This window comes from Acartia tonsa, chromosome 13 (assembly GCF_053477335.1).
Source record: "Acartia tonsa isolate MP-2025a chromosome 13, ASM5347733v1, whole genome shotgun sequence".
NCBI classification, from domain to species: Eukaryota; Metazoa; Arthropoda; class Copepoda; order Calanoida; family Acartiidae; genus Acartia; species Acartia tonsa.
Window position 1 is genome coordinate 30,903,469 of NC_137272.1, and position 21,268 is coordinate 30,924,736.

At 31.1% G+C, this 21,268-nt stretch overlaps 1 protein-coding gene across 1 annotated transcript in view; it reads left to right on the forward strand.

Moving 5' to 3' along the window:
- The window catches only part of sli (slit guidance ligand), a 193,050-nt gene that overhangs the window by 117,678 nt on the left and 54,104 nt on the right, over positions 1-21,268 (forward strand). The window contains exons 14-28 of the mRNA XM_080146074.1: positions 3,171-3,242; positions 3,917-4,009; positions 4,308-4,372; positions 6,935-6,988; positions 7,321-7,462; positions 8,831-8,923; positions 10,025-10,120; positions 10,431-10,549; positions 10,780-10,872; positions 12,231-12,290; positions 13,344-13,435; positions 13,825-13,877; positions 14,531-14,636; positions 14,916-15,025; positions 17,802-17,919. Coding sequence (XP_080002200.1) covers positions 3,171-3,242; positions 3,917-4,009; positions 4,308-4,372; positions 6,935-6,988; positions 7,321-7,462; positions 8,831-8,923; positions 10,025-10,120; positions 10,431-10,549; positions 10,780-10,872; positions 12,231-12,290; positions 13,344-13,435; positions 13,825-13,877; positions 14,531-14,636; positions 14,916-15,025; positions 17,802-17,919 — 1,366 coding nt within the window. The remainder of the gene's footprint in view (positions 1-3,170; positions 3,243-3,916; positions 4,010-4,307; positions 4,373-6,934; positions 6,989-7,320; positions 7,463-8,830; positions 8,924-10,024; positions 10,121-10,430; positions 10,550-10,779; positions 10,873-12,230; positions 12,291-13,343; positions 13,436-13,824; positions 13,878-14,530; positions 14,637-14,915; positions 15,026-17,801; positions 17,920-21,268) is intronic.

Sequence of the window (21,268 nt, forward strand, 5' to 3'; positions counted from 1 at the left end):
CGCTGCGAGCTCTCTGATTATTCTGGCTATTCCAGATTATTCGTTACTACTGGTAAGGTGTTCATGGTCATTTTTAATTTATTTCCTTTGAGAGAGTGGAGGCACCCCACTCCCAATAGTTGCTGTACCTTCACTGTAAAGGCGAACCATATCGGTAAAGCGGTTAGCAAGACCATTCGATAAATATATATGGACACTGGACAGACATTCTGTTGCTATGTGCCCTTAATTTTTCTTTGTGATAAAAGTAAAATTATTTTTTCTCCTACTAAATCTTACTTTGACTCAAATCCTTTCATTTAGGATCTTTCACTCCCTAATAAAACAATAAATTAGATTTAGACATCAAAAACTAACTTTGTCATATTATTTATTTTGTATAGATAAAATTGGGACGTTGCCGTTTCTATAACTGGCAGAATTACAATGGATTTTTTTATCAAAATTGTTTGTATGGATGTGAATTAAAATGTACAGGATGTATTTATGACATTTTAAAAAGTTTAGATGCAAATTTGACAAGAAATAGATATGTATATTTAACAATTTTGAATGTTTAAATGCCAGTGTTAGATGTATTTATGGCAGTTACTTTAAGTATGGCTATATTTTTTAAAAGCGAAGCTTTTCTATAATTAGGGTCGGTCCGTCCGTCCGTACGTCCGTACGTCCGTAACGGATAGCTTTTTCCGTTAATTTTGGCATGTTAGAATTGTCCTATCGATTTCAAATTTTGCATGGTGATTCCTTTAGTAATTAGGTACGATTTAGAAAGCGTAGCAACTCTATAATCATTACCAAAATGTCCGTACGTCCATTTTAAACATGTTGATATTTTTACTTTTTTAACAACAAATTTTTATGTGATCTAATCATCGGATTGATCTGATTTTTGGTATATTGATTCCTGGGACAACAAAGTATAATGTATTAAGCGAAGCAACTCTATAATCAAGTCCTAAAAATGTAAGTATGTCCATAAAAATTTTCCTGTATCAAGCAGTTTTTCAACAAATTTACTTACAATTTTGCTTTGACTCTTATAAATTTATATTATGATAATTAAGTTCTAACACTATACAAGTGTTAATGTCCGTTTGTCCTACCGTTTCAGTGCTTCGCTTTTATGGATGTTGTCATCCTTGTTACATTTCTACATGTTGACAAAAAAACACATCTAGCTGTATTTCTGCCAGTTGTAGAAACGACATTTTGTGAATCTTCCATAAAAGGTTTAATGGATTAGTCTCCCTCGAAATCTCAGTGATGTCTATTGTTGCTGTCTAAAAGTTGTAACAAGATGTTGCAAAAGAAATACTTCCAATCTTTTTCAAAACCTTTCCACACTAAATCTTTTCTGCATAAAAAAATATGAAATAGAACAGGTTATAGGTAACATACTTAAAAGCTTTTAACACAGAAAAATATAGTATAGAATTGATGCACTAAACCTTAAGAGACTAGTAATCTTTAATAAAAACCTTTCTATGTCTATTTTTTTTGCAGCATAAAAAAGTACAAGATAGAAAATATTATAGGTAGCACATTTAAAACACAGAAAAATATAGGATAGAACAGTTTCTGTCTAAGATGGGCAAATCAAATAACTAGATTTATTTTATACTATACTACACTAAATATCTTCTACATAAAAAAATAGAAAAGCTCAATGGTAGTTTACCATTAAGCTTTTAACACAGAAAAAGATACCATAGAATGGATTATAGACAAGCGACAAGTAATCTTAGTCAAAACCTTTACACACCAAATCTTTTCTACATAGAATATATAGAATAAGATAGAAGACCTCATAAAACATTTAGAACACAGAAAAATATAGCCAGAAATATAGAATTGCTTCTATTTTATCATTATTTTATATGTTATACTTTTTGTCTTATAAAATACCTAGCACAAATCCTAGCTTGTTTTTGCAAGTTCATATTTAATGTCTTCCTTGACATGTGGCTAAAATTCTATTTTATTTTCCTATGGATTATTTTGATTTCTTTTTAAATACCTGGCTAAAATTCTACCCATTTTTCTGTGTTTCTAAAACGGTCATGTTAGATTTCTTGTGTTAGCAACTTTGACAAGTTTTCACCAACACCAGGGAGGGAGGGAGGGGACATTAGGATGTAAATTACACTAGTATTCAAAGATTCATAATTATGTTATCTTATTCGTTGGTTCCAAACAAGAAGTGTCAAATTATTTTAATCTACATAAGGGGTCAATATGTTTATCATAATTGGGGATGTATATCAATTTATCGTCCATTGTCTTATCCCTTAAGATCCCTGATTAACACAATAAGTTTTCACAGCTGAGTGGAACAGGGCAGATATAGATTCTGATTCAGATTGAAACACTCCAAGGAGAGAAGGGTCATTGGAATGAAAATTACACTGGTACTCAAAGATTCATAACCATGATACCTTATTCGTTGGCTTAATAACTGGTCGGTTCCAAACTAGCAGTGGTCAAAATGTCTAACCTAACATTTAATTTACATAGGGGGTCTTTTTGTTTATCACAATTAGGAAAGTATGTATATCAATTTATTGTTCATTCCTTTTATAATAACGCTTTCTTATTCGTTGGCCTAACAACTATTGGGACTTTAGTGAATTTTGATTGGTTGATTCATTAAGTTGATTGTTCAAACCTTTCAACCACTAATTTTGTTCTACAGAAGGGGTGATTTTGTGTATCATCAATGGAGATATACATCTATTTATTGGCCATTGTCTTATCCCTTTAGATCCCTGATAATATCACTGTTTGTACTTGTATTTAAAACAATTTTATTTATATTTGACTAAAACTTTTATTTTTTACGGCTTCTTTAATTTAATTTTATTTTGATGTATTTTTATTTTAAATTCTAAAGAGAGCTCTTTTATATTTACGTAATCTCAATAAAAAAAAGACGGTCTAGATGATCAACCCTTTAATTCGACCAATAATAACAGATAGTAGGAACATTCTATAGATCAATAGTTGAAGTTCTTAGGATAAAGCTTTACTAGGGGAAATTATATCTTCCCGAAATTTTGTTGCGCATTATTTTATCTGTTTGATCATCTAGAGTAATAGATCTATCACAATCTCCTATATCAAATGCTGTAATAGTTTGTAGGTAGTGTTTATAAATCATCTATATTCAGGTCTTTGTATGACAACAATCTCAAGTCGTTGCCTAATGGAACATTTGATGGAATGAAGAATCTTCAAACATTGTAAGTATTTTATTTTTAATGAATTTTCCCTAAAGTACCTTGTTAAGCACTGAAACCCCCTGACATATTTATTTCATTTTTTCAATAAGGAAAAAAGTACAGGCATCGATAAACACCCTTTTATTGGAAAAACATATATTTTTAATGGCGGAAAAGTAGCTTAATTAAAATTTTAAAAATCATCAAATCAGTTGACCTATATAGAATAAAAACAAACGCTTAATGTATCAATTTTTATATTTATTACATTTAATGAATCATTTGATTTTATATTTAGAGTGATTTATATATTACGATCTGATTTCAAAACATGTATTTATCTATTATCTATCTATCTACTCGTTTATCTATATATCAATTTATTTCATTATTCCTTCTATCCATCTATATTCTATACAAAATATAATTAACTATATATATATATATCCATCTATCTATCTATCCATCCATTCATCTATCCATCCATTCATCTATCCATCCATTCATCCATCCATCCATTTTTCCATACATCCATCCATCCATCTATCCATATATCAATCTAAACATATATCCATCCATCCATATATCAATCCATACATCTATCCATCCATCTATACAACCATCCATCCCTCCATCTATCAATCCAAATACCAATTCATCTACATGTCTATCAATTTATATATCTATCTATCTAGGCATCTAGCCCGGAATCCTTTCCGTTGTGACTGTGGTGTGCGCTGGCTGGTTGACTGGATGTCCAGGAACCCAGTGGAAACTTCTGGTGTCAGGTACACCCATTTAAGGAATATTACATTATTTTCCAAAGAGAAAAAAATATACATTTCCACGCTGGTATTTAAATGTACAAAATGCATAAGCGGGGATATAAACGAAATATGGTCAAAATATATGAAACAATTTGGAAAATTCTTGAACATAGTTTGCGAATATCAACAGTGCAGTGATAGAAAGAAGCAAGGGGAACGGACAATGCAAGATAATTTAATCTTACCCCCATAATAAAGCAATACATGCAGATAATTACGCTAAATCAATCTACCCCCTAAATTTGACACTTTGTTGCAGATGCGAGGAGCCATTGAAATTGAACAGGAAAAAGATGTCAACCCTGAACATTGCTCAGCTTAAATGTAAGTAATTTTTATAGGCGCAGCTTCTCTAAAATTAGGGCCTGTGTATTCAGCAACTAATTATGATAAACAAATTTACCCCTTCTGTAGATTAAGATTATTGTGGAAATGTTTGGACACTACTACTAACAAAAACTTAATAAAAGAACCCAACATTTTTGTGCAACTTTATAAAACTTTGAGTTATTGATTTTTTTTCAGCTTATTGTTGCTGCATTACTTTTGGTCTTAATTGTACTTGTTTATTATAAAGATTTTAAACTGATTAATTTAAATTATTTTGTTTTATTGACTCCCTAGAATTATAGAAATTTTGACTATTTAGCTATCCTACTTTGGAAGGCTTAGATTATTGTTTTTGATAAAGTTTTAAAGTATATTTGCTAGTAATGTTTTAATTTCGTATAATTAAGTTAATTTATATTTTAGCAAAATGAAATTAAGGTTACAATTGCACATGAAAAATTCCAAAAATTATATGGTAGAAATTAAATTTTGACTATCGTGTATTTTTTTATTGTTATTTAATTTAATAATTAAATAATAATAAATTTAATAATTAATTATAATTAAAATTTTCGCTTGATTTTAAAAACACCACTTATTATAAGTGTAAGTGCTTTAAAAACTTTACAGACAATTGTAGTTTAGCTAAAATGCACGAATATAGACTGTATGAATTTTTAAAGATTTTTGTATTATTTTAAAAAACAAGTATCCTATCTAAATGCTGAAGCTTTTTATATGTCCCGGGCAAGTTTTATTCTATTTTGAGGGAGGGTAGTTCAACTTGTCCAAGAAATATTGTCACTGGAATGAGATTTCCTTCATGTAATAAATATTTTGGATCGTGGAAGAAAACTAAGTAGCGGGTTTCGTCGTATTTTCACAGAAGCTAGGGTTAGGAAATAGGCCCCGCAAGGTTAGAACCCCCACTTGGGATAGAAATAGGAGAAAAGCTAATGTTTTATATCTTAATTCTAACAGGCTAGGGGCTATGCTTTTAATTTGTAGTTTAATTTCAACAATTTATTTAATAATTAAAGAATAAAATATCATAAAAAATTCTCAACCCCTATATTCTTGTAATTTGGATGGAACGTGTAATTGTATATATTATGTTTTTTTAAAAGTTTGTTTAAGTATAAACCATGATTTTAGCTTTTCTAGGTTGCTATTTAAATATAGTATCACTTCGAAACCGGTTTATATCCGCTTGATTAAAACAAGTTTTGAGCCATATTGATAAATCTGTATCGTATCGTATTGCAAACAAATTTCCATAAACAATAAAAAAAATTATAAGATTAATCTTATAATTTTTTAATTTGTTATCCGCGAAAAGCTGACTATAATACGATGCGATAAATAACTATTCTAAATTCATAAAAAAAAGTTACAGGCTGTCTATCTGTACTTCAACGTTTTAGTTTCTAGGGGCAAATTTTCAATATTATACTTTATTTAAATCTTTTTGTTTGGTTTGAAATATATAGAACCATTCCAACAAAGTTTAGACGTAAAGGCATATCATAAAAATAGAAAGATTTGCTTTAGGAGAAAAACCTAAATACTACATATTTTGCAAGATAATATGGAGGAAATAATAGGAAATTAGATGTTAAAATAGGCAGAAATAAGCAATATTAGTTATACTCCATTAATTCAGAATATTACTTTTTTATACACAATATAAACATTAAACATAGATAAAAAAAATATACATTTCAAAAAAAAATAAATAAAAAGTAACTTTAAATGACTTCTCTATTTCAAGGAAGCTTCACCTAGGTTCCGGGATGGTTTTAGGCTATTTCATTTTTAATATATGTCTTGGATATTGTTTAATGCTATTTTTCATTTGGTAAATTCCTAAAAAAACACATACAACCCCCCCGCCCCTGTGTACGACCTTGCCTTAAAGTTTTGAAACCAGCTTAGATTACATTGTGTTTAAATTACAATTCACTAACTTAAATTATATACAATTAGGAGATAGATCAATAGAAAATAAATTTAAATAAATCTTATTAGTTGTCTTAGAAATTTTGAGAACTTAAGTGAATTTTGATTGGTTGGTTAATTGAATTAAGTGTTTAAACATTCCAAGCACTAATTTTATTCTTAAGAATGATTTATTTTTTGTTTTATCATAGGGGATGTACATCAATTTAAAGCTATTATCTTATCCCTTTAGATCCCTGAAGTTTAAGCATACTAATATCTAGTAATTTTTGTTTTTAATAGTATTTTATCAAATGCCTTTCTAAAGTCAAAGTGCATGAAATTGATCAAATTGTCTTTAAAAGTCACCCTACTATTTAGAATCAACCCCCCACCCAGTTCCTTATCATTTATATATCAATACTTCAACTTAGCTTATACCAAAAACAAAATTAATTCGAAAAAAAATAACGAAACCTATACGTGATTTTCAGCTTCCATTTAGGGTCAATACATAGTAGAATTGACGGCCATTACATCTGCCCCCCAAATATTATTTTAGATTTATTTCACTTGTTGGTTATACCCTATTCCTGACTTAAACTATTTTACTGTTAGGTTTAAGTGGGGAACAGGCTAACGAGTGTGCAGTTTCAGGAGAGTGTCCTAAAGGTATGTAGATATTAATATTGATAGATAGATACATAAAATCTTTTGTAAAGGTAACATGATCTCTGACTGTTTGTACTGAAGGATATCGCTATCCGCTTGATCGATATGGTTCTTCTATACAATGTAGCTTCTCATAGGTCCTGGGAAGGTTGATAACTATTATGGAAAGGTAAACCCTCCCCCCGTAAAAAAAATTTGCTTTTATTTTTAAAACTAAATATGGGGGGGGTTGGATTCTATCCCCACTTCCTCAAGTAGACATAGTATAATGGCCTCTAGAAAAAATGTCAGAAAAAAGGCGTAACATTTCACTAACCTAACCTTGTATGTAGGTTGTTACTGCCGTGACGGTAGCGTGGATTGTTCTGGAAGAGCCCTAACTGAAATACCTAATAATATTCCAACAACCACAAAACGACTTGTTCTCTCTGATAATTATATCAAGAAAATTTCTGCCTTTGGTCTTTTTAACAGGTAGGGGTTTTCAATAGGTATTAGGGGATCTTGGACAAAGCAGTCTCGGACAAAGAAGCACCTGGACAAAGTAGCCTCCGGACAAAGTAGCACCCGGACAAAGTAGCCTCGGGACATTTACTGAAGAAAACTAGCCTCCTAAGGAAAGTAGTCTCCACTGTTAATAAAGGTCATGGCCGCAGCGCTCGGCCCCCTTGCCTGCCTAGCCGCGGGCGCTCGGCCCCCTAGCCTATAACTTAACCTAACCTATGTTATCCTCAGGACATTTATTTAAGAAAAATATCTTCGACTGTTAATACATAGATGGTTTAGAATTTCGTGGATTTTACAAAAAGTGGTTGGTAGATTATTACAAGCTTAATATTGTTTTTACACTTTTTAACATTGTTTTTGCAATTTTTAGGTTAGGTTAGGTTAGGTTATAGGCAAGGGGGCCGAGCGCTGCAACCATGACCTTCATTAACATAGAGGCTACTTTCCTTAGGAGGCTTTGTCCGGGTGCTACTATGTTCGGGTGCTACTTTGTCCGGTTGCTATTTTGTCCGGAGGCTTCTTTGTCCGAGGCTACTTTGTCCAAGATCCGTATTAGGTGATACGGAAAGTGTCAATTGTGACGTCATAAAAATACGTCTAAAAATGAAAGATGAGAGGAAAAGTGGGAAAGGTAACCCCTAAAAAAGAGATGGATTTAGACATATTTTTATGACGTCACACATGACACTCTCTGTATCTCTTATGTATTAGTATTCTGATAGTAAAATAATAGAGTGGGTAGGGGTTAAATAGCTTAGGTAGAGGTTAGTGGGGACCCTGTTCTAACTTAAAATTGGGTCTTTGAATATCAGCAAATAGCGTCGGAAATATTAACACAGCCAAGTATCTACAAAAGTTAGAAAGCAATTTTCTAGCAGCCTAAAAAGGTCCATACCACTGGAACCAGGTAATTGTCTGGGTTATACATCTATACTAATACATTTATTATTATGATAAAGATCCCTAATAAAGAAAATGTTATTTGCATCCGGTAAACATAATAAGAAATTATGAATAATTTTTGGTTGCAATTTTAAGAAATTTCAGAGTTACCAAAATGGACGTTAAATCAATATAAAGATTAAAATTGCTGATGGTATGGACAATGTAATTTTGTGCAACCCAATGAAACAGCTATTAAAAAAATGTCATACAATACAAATGAACAATGATAGGCCAGTTCACATTGAAATTGACCAAAGGTGAAATGTATACTGGCCTATTATTGGTCATTTGTATTGTATGACTTCATTGTTTATTATACACTATAAGCTGCTTCCCACCCAATGATAATTCAACAATTTTATGCATTATTAATGATTTACTTTTTTTTAGGATTCCAAGTTTGGAAAGTTTGGACCTTAGCAGAAATCAAATAGTGGAGATTGAACCAGGAACTTTTGAAGGAGCTAATAGTATCAAAGAAATGTAAGTATTATAAACTTTTATTTTCTAAATTGTCTTGAAAAAAAGCAGCAAAAATGTTTTTAATGCAAACAAATATGTAATATGATTATTGCAATATATGGTTAACAGATAAGATACAGGCTACTTGTAGCCCCGACCCCACGATAGTAGGGTGAGGGTGTTTATTCCCCCTTAACCCACCCTATCTTTGAATAGGGAGGCTTAAGCAGGATTAACAGGTAGATTCCTTGCAGTTTATATTTGAGCAAGGAATCTTATTACATTTTATAATTTATAAAACATATGTAATTAACAAGAATAATGCAGTTGCAAAACAGCACAACTAGCCCAAATCCTGCCGGGCCACAACAAATATATATTTAAAGGCCATTAAATACAATATTGACTCTATTGACGAGCAGCTAAAATTTTTTTTTTAAATGGTTCTGTTATAATTTCTGTTATAAACTTATCCTTTTTATCAAATCTTTATTATAATGTTTTATTTGAAAAAAAACCATATTATGAAGGGGACATAAGGGATAATCCAATAGACGATACATTAAAGCACATCTACGATGACGATAAACTAAATTTAAATTAACTTTTCTGTAAGTTAGAATTATTGATTGAAATGTTTGTGCACTACTAACCAACGAACCAAAATATCAAAAGAGTACCGAAAGTTTTAGAGCAAAAGAATAAGAAAATGCGCTTGTAAATATTAGGTACAATATCCCTTCTCCACAAAATATAAAAAAGAATGTAATTACACAGGGAGAGAGGTGACATTGGGCTGTTTATTATACTAGTCCCCAATGTCTTATAATAATGTTTACATATTCGATGGCTTAAAAACCTAGGGGACTTTCAATGAATTTTGTAGGTTGATTCATTTAGTTGAGCATTGCCTATTTGTTGGTTCAACATCTTAGGGACTTGAATTTTGATTGGATTATTCATTAAGTTGAGTGTTCAAACGCTTCAACCACTAATTGTAAATTACAGAATGGGTAATTTTGTCTATCATCATTGGGTATGTACATCAACTTATCAGCCATTGTCTTATCCTTTTGATCCCTAGTTATTACAAGATAAATAACTAAATTGTTTGTTTTTTAGCAACCTGTCTGAAAATGAGCTGACCGACGTAAACTCTGCCATGTTCCGAGGATTAAATAATCTGGAGACCCTGTCCCTCTATGGAAATAAAGTCAGGTAAAACATTATTCTAGTTAAGGCTTGTGCAACGGCCATCACAGGTTATTAAATTTTAAATCAATGCATAAGATTTTATAAATATTTGTTGATTTAATATCATTTTGTATGCTTGTGTTAAGATATCTATCTATTTTATCCAGGAAGGTTTATTTTGGGTCATATTTGGTCAAGAGTAAATGGGCTTAAAAAACATTTGGAATTGAACTACAATTCAAAAATCTTTTAAATTTAATAAAATATATAAATGTTAATTATACATTATAGAACATTTTATAACTTTTTAAAATTCAAAATTTTTCTATTTAAGTTGTGTGACACCGGGAGCTTTTGATGAGCTCAGCAGTTTGAAATCTTTGAATCTGATCTCAAATCCTTTTGTCTGCAACTGTCATATGGCTTGGTTCTCTGATTGGCTCAGACAAAAAGGTAAATATTGATTCTAGCATTCTCATTGGTCAATTGTTGTAATGATAGATTTTGATTATCTCACAAATTAATGGAGTACTGACTAGCTTTCTTATTGGCCAATTGGACTAGATAGATTATATTAGATGAGAAAAGTTTATTGCCAAATTTTTTTTCAAATAATAGTCCTGTATTAGTATTGAAATCAATTAAAAATAATCTTTCAGATCATGATTTATTATTTCTTAAAGGATTGACCGAGAGTGGACCAAGATGTTCATCGCCGGCCCATTTAAAGTCCAGACCCATTCATACCCTGGCTAACCATGAGTTTAGATGCACAGGTAAATTAAGTAGATCGAAGGATGGATTGACAGATGCATGGATATATACAAATGCACATATAGGTGGTTAGATAAAAAGATTGGCACTGGTAGATAGATTGATACATAAATGAGTATAAATATGGATAGATAGATGGATTGAAAGATGGTTGATTAGATTGAGAGTTAGAAGGATAGATAGATGGATGTTAGGTGGATAAGCAGATGAATAGATAGATAAATAGATAAGGGTCTGTGTAATGTATAAAATTTGCACTCTTTGTTGATAAACAAAATTGCAAAAAAAGCTGATCCATTAGTCTTCATTTCAATTTAGTCGTTTTTAAATATTATTAGTTACTTTATTAATATGTGCTATAAGCCTATTTATATATATTTTTAATAGCTAAATAAATAGGATATTATTTATAGCCTATTAAAGGGTCTTTTAAAATAATTTATGTAATCTAATAAACCCTCCCCATAAATCATTTTAAAATTAGTAAACTAGACCGACTTATGTTGAAATATATATAACATTTTTACCCTTTGTTTATACTCAATATTTTTATTCAAAATATAAGGGGTTTAGGAACATTTTGAAACTCGGAATTTTTGTTTTATAAAGCTTAGTATTGTTTAAGGAGTATTTGATTATATTTCTTTTTTTACATTTTTTACACCACTTTGTGTTATCATGTTTGAAAAAAAAGTTATATAAAACGATGAAAATAAAATTTTCAAAATGGAAATATTAAAAGATTTTATTTCAATCTTTTACAAGTTTTGACTAGGATTAGACATAATTTAACTTTAGGAGTAGCACGCAGGTAGCATGGAACAGGATTATTAAGGGAAAAGACAATAGTTGATACATTCATTTACACAACCAATTATAATAAATTAAAGTACCCCTTCTAAAAATTATTGAGTTTGGAGTGTGCTAAATCAAACCAAGATTTAATAAAAGTACCCAAAGTTTTTAAGCCGACGAATAAGAAATCATATGAAACTATGAGTACCAGTGTAATTTACAGTCAATTTACCCTCCCTCCATGAGAATTACTATTTTAAAGATTTTATTTGTCCTGATTTGTATTTCTAAACATGAAAATTCTTGTTGATCAAAGATTTTCAAAATTTTTAAACTATAATACAATCTTACAAAACATGTGGCTTTGTGTGTGTGAAAAATTTTAAATCAAATCGTTTTAACTAAGATCAAAAGAATTATAAATCATAGCAAAATTAAATATAATTTTTGAATAAGTGTATAATAAATATCTTATATATTAGAGCACTTTTTAATTACGCGTTTCTTTTTGTGAGTTTTCATGACGAGTCATGAAACGGATGATTAAAATTCCTATTATTTTTAGGTGAAAATGACAGAGGATGTCTAGGAGACAATTACTGCCCTCCAGAGTGCTCATGTACAGGTATAAATAGATAGATAGACAGACAGACAGAAAGATAGACAGATAGAAAGAAATACAGACAGACATATGATAGAGAATGTCTTTTTGAGATAATTACTGCCCTCCAGAGTGTTCATGTACAGGTATAGATAAAGTCAGACAGACAGAAAGATAGATAGACAGATAGATATTTAGACAGATATCTGATAGAGGATGACTTGGAGACAATTACTGCCCTCCAGAGTGCTCATGCACACTGCACAGGTACAAACAGATAGATAGACAGACAGACAGATAGACAGATAGAAAGAAATACAGACAGACAACTGATAAAGAATGTCTTGGAGACAATTACTGCCCTCCAGAGTGCTCATGCACAGGTACAGACAGATAGATAGATAGACACACAGACAGACATATGACAGAGGGTGTCTAGGAGACAATTACTGCCCTCCAGAGTGCTCATGCACAGGTATAGACAGATAGATAGACACACAGACAGACATATGACAGAGGGTGTCTAGGAGACAATTACTGCCCTCCAGAGTGCTCATGCACAGGTATAGACAGATAGATAGACACACAGACAGACATATGACAGAGGATGTCTAGGAGACAATTACTGCCCTCCAGAGTGCTATTGCACAGGTATAGACAAATAGATAGACAGACAGACAGACATATGACAGAGGATGTCTAGGAGACAATTACTGCTCTCCAGAGTGCTATTGCACAGGTATAAACAGACAGAAAGACAGACATATAGAAAGAAATACAGACAAACATAAAAACATACAGATAGACATATGATAGAGAATGTCTTTTTGAGATAATTACTGCTCTCCAGAGTGCTCATGTTCAGAAATAGATAAAGTCAGACAGACAGAAAGATAGATAGACAGGAAAGACAGATAAACAGTTAGAAATGCAGAGACTAACAGACAGACAGACAAACAGACAAACTGTTAGGTGTTTACATAAAGTTATTGAATTCAAAATGATTTGTTGACTTTACTTAATTACCTATATAAAAATAAGTATTCCTTAAAAGTTATTCTATTCATATGTATTTAGGTACAATTGTACGATGCAGCCATGCTAAACTGAAGGAGATACCAAAGGGTATACCCAGAGAAACTTCAGAACTATATCTAGATGTCAACCAGGCAGATTATTTACTCTATTTACTGGTACCCAAAGTTTTATATTCTAAACTTTGGGTACTTTTATGGAATTATGATTGGATAGTTTTAAACTTGTTACTAATACAGGGGGACAAAGTATCTAAAAAAATCAGCCATGTGACGTCATAAAAATGAGGGAGATAAGAGGAGAAGTGGGAAAGAAAAACCATAAAAAAAGATGGATAATCCCTCATTTTTATGACGTCAAATGGCTAATTTTTTTAGATACTTTGTTCCCATATCTTTTTTATCTACATAAGAGGTTATTTTGTTTATCATCAACGGTAATATTTATTGATTTTTTGCCCGTGGTCTTATCTCTTACGATCCCTGTATAAAAGTAAAAATTATTGAGTAAATAATATTTTTAGATAAAAAGTATTGACACAGAAAAAATCAACCATCTCAAATCTTTAACTAGACTGTAAGTATTCTTTATCATTTGCAGCGAAGCTACTCTTTAACAGACTTAGTTAAACTATACGTCCGTCTGTTTAGAATTAGAATTAGATCGATTTGCTTTACTAATTATTACTTAATTAATTATGTCATTTATAAACCACGTAAGAAGTATAGAATTAAAATTAATTAAAATTGATTTTGTTTACTATTTTTGCCAATCATTTTACATTTACTGAAAAAAAATGTATTATGTGAAATTGAAAAATAATGTAATTTTCAAGCATTACAAATATTTTAAAAATAATTAACTACTAAGCATATTTTTTTAATTATTTGTATCAACAAATATTTTTTTGTTAAGACTACAAATATTTAATAAATACTCTAGCGCAGCAAGTCTTTATATACGTTTGTTAGTTTGTCTGTACTAATATATTAATTTATATAAATATATAAATTGGGGATTTACATATATAAATTTATGTGCATCCCCAACGATGATACACAATAAAAATCAAAATTCACCAAAGTTGTTATACAAACGAATAAGTAAACACTGTCATGAAACATTTGGGGACTAGTGAAATAAACACCCCAATGTCTCCCCCCTCTCTTCAAAGAATGTTAAAAGGAACATTGAAAAAATAACAATTAACCATAAAAATTTAATTCTAGGGACTTGAGCAACAATCTGATAACTGTTCTGCCTCCAAATATTTTCTCAAACCTGACCCGCCTGGCCACCCTGATTGTGTCCTACAATAAGATTCAGTGTGTACAGGTAGGTTTTAGGCTAGTTATTTTACTTATCCCGTATCTTATTTGGACAACTATTAATTTGATTAAATTAAGTTTGATTTTAAACCCCTTAATATTAATCATTTGAAATATTTTTAAAAATCACTTCTATACCTTTTATATTTTAATGCAGTGCTTTTCCTCAGAGTTCCTTAAGAACACTGAAACCCCGTCTTATTTTTTAATAAATTGATTATAATGGGGGGGGGGGGGATAAATGCCTAACCCTAAGGGGCTATTAATATTGGTTTGATTATTCAAGGAGCAAGCTTTTGGTGGACTGAAAAATCTTCGAATCCTATCTCTGCATGGAAATGATATTTCAATAATTCCTGAGGGCGCCTTCACCGATACCACTGCCATCACTCATTTGTAAGTATATCTATCTATCTATCCTAGGGATCTTAAGGGATAAGACAATGGACAATAAATTGATTTACTTTCCCGTAATTACATCTTTGGTCGTTAAAATTAATAGGGTGAGAAATTTTAAGCCAACCAATTAAGATTTAATAAAAGTGCCCAAAGTATAAGAAAACTTTGGGTACCAGTATAATTTACAGTCCAATGTCTTCTCCCTTCTTGGTCTATTTGTTTATTAATAGTGTAAACTGTATATAAAGTAGGTAAAAATATTAGAAATATTGTACATTTTTTGTTTACAATAAGAAAAAAAGTAAGAAAAATTATTTTGTAACAAAGGTATAACTTAACAAATCCATTAAAGAACAGGAATGGAAAAAGTATTACCAAACAAGCAGGGATCTCAAGGGATAAGACAATGGCCGATAAATTGATGATAAATCCCCAATGATGACACACAAAATTGACCCTTCTGTTGATCAAAATTATTGTTTAAAACGTTTGAAAACTCTACTTATGAAACCTACAAAATAAAATTCAGTAAAAGTCCTCAAAGTTGTTAAGCCAACAAACTAGAAAACGTTAGTGTAAAACTTTGGGGGCTAATGTAATTAAAAGCGCATTGTCCCCTCTCTTTCTGAGTTAAAAAATCCTTTTTTTTATGAACTCAGTCTTTCAAGTTAATTTATCGGAAATTTTCTAATCCCAATAAAAAAACTCTAAATTTGTTAAGATTTACATAAACAACAGATGTATATACAGACAACTACCACCCTTCCTTTTACAAAGACCTCTTTCGTCTGCTTCTAAATTATTTTCGGCTACTTGGCTGTGTTAATATACGCGACACTATTAGTTGATTTTCAATGACCCAATAGAAAGGTTGCACAAGGCGGTTGTGATGGGGAGATACAGTTATTTTACCCTTTCTCCCTCTAGTGTTTTACTTTCATACTTAAACCTTTAATAAAATATTTAGATGGCATTTTCCTATCTCTTTAATTCCTGCATTGTTTGATAGAAAGGATAAATTATTTTATAAAGTTTATCTAAAAGTTTTTAATGGATATTATGTTTTAGAAATCTAAACAATTGTGTTGTCAAAAAAGTTTCCAAAGAGGATAAAAAGTGGGAAAGATGGGTTGCTTATCAGAAAAAGAGGGGACACTAGGCTGTTTTTTACACTAGTTCCCAAAGTTTTATAATTTCGTTTTCTTATTCGTTGGCTTAACAACTTTGGCGGCTTTTACTGATTTTTTATTAATGGGTGTATTAAGTTGAGTGTTGAAACACGTCAACCACTAATTATAATCAAAAGAAGGGATTATTTTGTGTGTCATCATTGGGAATGTAAGTTAATTTATGGGCCATTGTCTTATCCATTTAGATCCCTGGTTTCTTATTCTTATATTTTGTAAGTGAAGCAATTATATACATTTGCCCTGTCCCTCCTTCTAATATGAGTAGTTTGACTAACCCTACGGGGCTCTCTTAACATTCTATTCTTATCATTTTGGGGTTAATTTTAATATTTTTTTGCCTTTCTATCAAATTTATTAATTACCCTTTTTTTCGTTTATCTTTTTTCTTCTTAAAATACAACCTAACAAGGATGACAACACACATAAAAGCGAAGCTCTGAAACGGTAGGACAAACAAACATTAACTAACAGTGGTAGAGTGTCAGAACTGAATAAGTAGAATATATGTACAAAATATTAAAATCGAAATAAAATTGAAAGTAAATTTGTTACAAAATTTAGAAATACAGGATACTGTTTAATGGCAAACTTACATTTTTAGGACATCATTATAGAGTTGCTTCGCTTATATAATTGTACCTTGTTGTCCTATAAATCAGTATTCTAAAAATCAGATATATTTGATAATTGATGTCATAAAGGTAGGAATTAACTTGTTTTAAAAGGACCTAGGAATCATGATGCAAAGTTTGGAATCGATAGGACAATTCTAACCTGTTTAAGTTAACGAAAAGAGCTAACCGTTAATGACGGACGTACCGATTTAGCTTTAGAAAAGCTTCGCTTTTGAAAATCATTAAAATTAAATGATAAGAAATGTAATGATGTTTAAAAATATGTTTAATTATGTCAAAATTGCATATTCAGCTATTTTCTTTGTTTTTATAAACTTGATGTTTCATTAATTTTAGCAATTTGAAGGGGGTGCTGCTACATTATACTTGCATTTTTGAGAAAGTTGGGAGTTTTTTTTTGTACGGCAATTTCTCTTCGAAGGGTGGGCGTCCCCTTCTCCCAACTAGGTATAAACCTTTCCTGGGCCAATAAGTAGCTTCACTGTAAAGGAGAATCATATCGGTCTAGCGGCAAGCGAGATCCTTCGTTACAAAAACACATAGACAGTCAAACTTCCTGTAACTTTATGTGTACTAACGGCTACGCCCCTAGAGGACTCTTGCGGCACCTAAAATGTTTTCTTTTAAATCTTTGTAAAGATCAGCTGTTAACCAAAAATATATATAAAAGGCTGGTAGAGATCCTGTTACTTTTATATAAGAATAGTTTGATCATGGAAAGAAAACGAAGTAATGGGTTTCACCGTATTTTCACAGTAGCTTATGGGCTCCGCAGGGTTAGAGTCTCCCGCAGGGGTGGAAGGAGAAAAGGAAGGTACTGTGAAAATACGACAAAACTCGCTTCTTCGTTCTCTTTTCATGATCCGAATAGTTTCGATACTTTTTCAAACTATAGCAGGGATGGAAATATCAAGCGAAGGTATATTCTAATCTAATCCATATTTTTAGGGCCCTGGGTTCGAATCCGTTCTATTGTGATTGTGATATGCGCTGGATTTCCGACTGGGTCAAGACTGACTATATCGAACCGGGAATAGCCAAGTGCGCTGGTCCCAATGAAATGAAGGTTAGTAGTATTTATTTTTTTATTTTCTACATTTAAATTGTGTCTATCGTCAGAGATTTAAAGGGATAAGACAATGGCTAGTTTATTGATGTCTGTCCCCAAGGATGATAAACAACATTCCCTTTTCTGTTGGTTACAAATATTCGTTGAATTGTTTGGACACTCAACTTGATAAATTAAAATTCATTTAAAGTCCCCAAAGTTGTTGAGCCAACGAATATGAAAACGTAATGTAATAAACAGCCCATTGTCCCCTTCTTTTCTGGTCTATCGTGCATCTGCCTGTAAATTTGTAACGGATAGTTCTGATTGGGTTAATTTGATTTGAACATATGCATGAAGATTCCTGTATCAATAAGGAATATCAAATCTTAAAGGCTCTATAATCATAACCACAAAGTCCATACATCTATTTAATATTAAAGCATTCTTTCTGCATTTTAGGCAATTTAGCACCAAGTAGTTACATAGTTGTGATTTAAACAAATTTTAAAACAAATTACTTAAAATTGAACAAATACTTCAATCTATCTATCTATAACTAGTAACTTTATACATATATACACAACGAAAAAAATAGAAATAATATTTTTTTCTAGACGTTTTACATTAAAATAGCAATAAAATCTAAAATAAATAGTCTTAGACTAATTTCAGCTACAATTGCATAAAATTAAATGTTTCATTTTTTATACAGTTATTTAAATTCAACAAGTACAATTTCTTTCTATTTAGTATAATTTTAAAAAGGATTAATCCATAGAATTGATTAAACCAAATTTTATTTTTAAATATTATCCTTATACTTTTAAGACCAAAAATTCCTCGTAAAATGCAATTCGTCAAATCAATTGGTCAACAATTTTTATTTAAGTGAATCCAGAATCCAGAGCATCATCCACATGGAATAAGTAACATTCATCAGACAAACAACCCTTTGATTGCACGACATTCGTCTGAGAAGTCCTAACAGTGCATGGTAGTGAGTTGCGCCTGTTTATGGGCCAAGGCATTCCCTCTCCCCCACTTTCTGAACAAAAATCTATGTAAGATTATCCCAGTTTTAAAGTCTTACAAATGACGCGTCAAGTGTCTAATTAATATTCTCCCCTCTTATATTTGTATTAGTCATAGTGTTATGATAAATTAACCAGGAATCTTAAGTGATAAGACAATAGACTAAAATTCAATATACATCCCCAATAAAGATAAACTAATTATACCTTATATACATGAAAATTAGAGTTGTAATTTTAGGCACTGAAAGTTAGAACCAAACGATCAAGTAACTAATATTTTAAGGCGGGGAATAAGAAATCCTGTTTTGCTTTATGAAACTGTGGTTACCATAATAATTTTTTGTCTAATGTCCCCTTTCTTCCTGTAAAGCAGCCCATTTTGCGAAAACAAACATAAACAATAAAATTAGCCTTGCAAAAAAATATCCTAATAATTCTTGTATTTAGGACTTATATTCTATAAAAACAACAATTTTTAAAATTAAAAATAATTCCTTTTTTACTATGTCTTTGAAACCGATTGAAATCTGCTGGATTAGAATCGGCACTGAACCATATTGATAAATCATGTATCGTATCATTTTATAGAGAATTTTCCACGAAAAATAAAATTAAAAAGAACACATTATTAATATTTGATTTTTGCATGGCCTTTGTTTCCTTAGGGCCAATAAAGCTAAAAATTTTCATTTTGATACCCGCGGAAAAATATCTATAAAACTATCGTTAATGTAATAATTACTTCTGACTTTTAATAATCAATAAAAAAAATTTTGGTTGGGCCATATTGTTTGAGAAAAATTGCCACTCGCCGTGGATGTTAATCTTTTTGCAAATAAAAATTTGTGTAATGTTGTTATGTTTAATGGAAAATGTCAAAATTGAATAATTCTCAACAGATTTGACAGATATATATACAGAAAAGGCCAAGTTTAGGGTGTTGCTACGCAACCGCAAATATTTTAGAATTGTGGAAATCGTTGGAAGCAGCTTATAGCGCTAATTAAATAATGACGTCATAAAATACAAATGACCACAGACAGTGGCGTGCGAACCGAAGGGGGCATTTGGGGCAATCGTTCCCCCTAGCGTCCAAAACTCCCCCCTGGGGGCACTTTGATTTAGGGGAGGGGGGGGCAAAATTTTAAAAAATCTTCAAAATGCCCCCCCCCCCCCTAGACAAAGTGCTTCGCACGCCACTGACCACAGACCAATGATAGTCCAGCCATGTTTATATTGACCAATGGTAAAATGTATTCTGGCCTATTATTATTCATTTTTTATTAGGCACTATAAGCTGCTTCAAATAGTTGTAATTATTAGAAATACAGAGCATGTCATCCCGCTCGTCCTTGATTATGCATAATGTTTAGTAGCGGAGGTACTCTATAATTTTCTCTGTCGTTCCATCTGTCAGTCCGTCTTTTTATCTGTTTTTTTAAAGTAAAACTGCTGATTTATTCGTGAAGATCATAGATGTCCAAGGGGGGTGATTACCCCCCCCCCCATTTAAAATTTACCCCTCCCCTGGGGAAGCCGTAGGCACCCCCAAACATTTAGGAGGGGGTATTTACCCGCCCCGAAAAAAAAATTTGGGGGGGGTAAATAGTAAATACCCCCCCCCCCAAAATAAAAAATCTCTAACAAAAATTTTTTTATAATTTACTAAGTATATTTGCGATTACTTTTATTTAATAGATTTTTCCAATTTTTAACATTTACAAAAGGGCCTGCTTTATTGCTTCAAGATCCATGTCAGATCTATATAGGAAATAAATGTCTATAAACGAGCTCAAGTTTTCCAAGGAATAAATGTTTAAAACTCATAGTGCTCCAATAATCCATAATAAACTCTCACTGCCCACAATAATAAAACCCAATATTTTATTTTATTAAGAATAAATTCATTTTTTTTATTTCATCTTGCTATTTACATAATATTGAAGTATTTTATTACTATTCTTAAAAAAGAAAATTTAAATTCATAATATAGTAAATTTAAGAAAACTTAGTTTTAAAATGAGTTGATTCTAGCGCCCCTCCCTAATGTGTCCAAATTTTGAAACAAAAATTAAAAACATTTTAACCCTTTCCTGACGGTTATAAAAAAAATCTATATATTGGAAAATAAATTCCGTAATTTAAATTGCATTTTTGAAAGAATGAAAATGGCTTTATTATAAATACGTATTTGCAGATTAAATTAAGAAATCAAAAGAAAATGGAAGAAAAAGCAGGTTAGAGAGAGGTTTATTTTAAAAAAAAACAAGAAATTTTAAGGCAGAATGTTAATACGTTCATAGTATCAAAGGCTTTTATTATAAAATAAA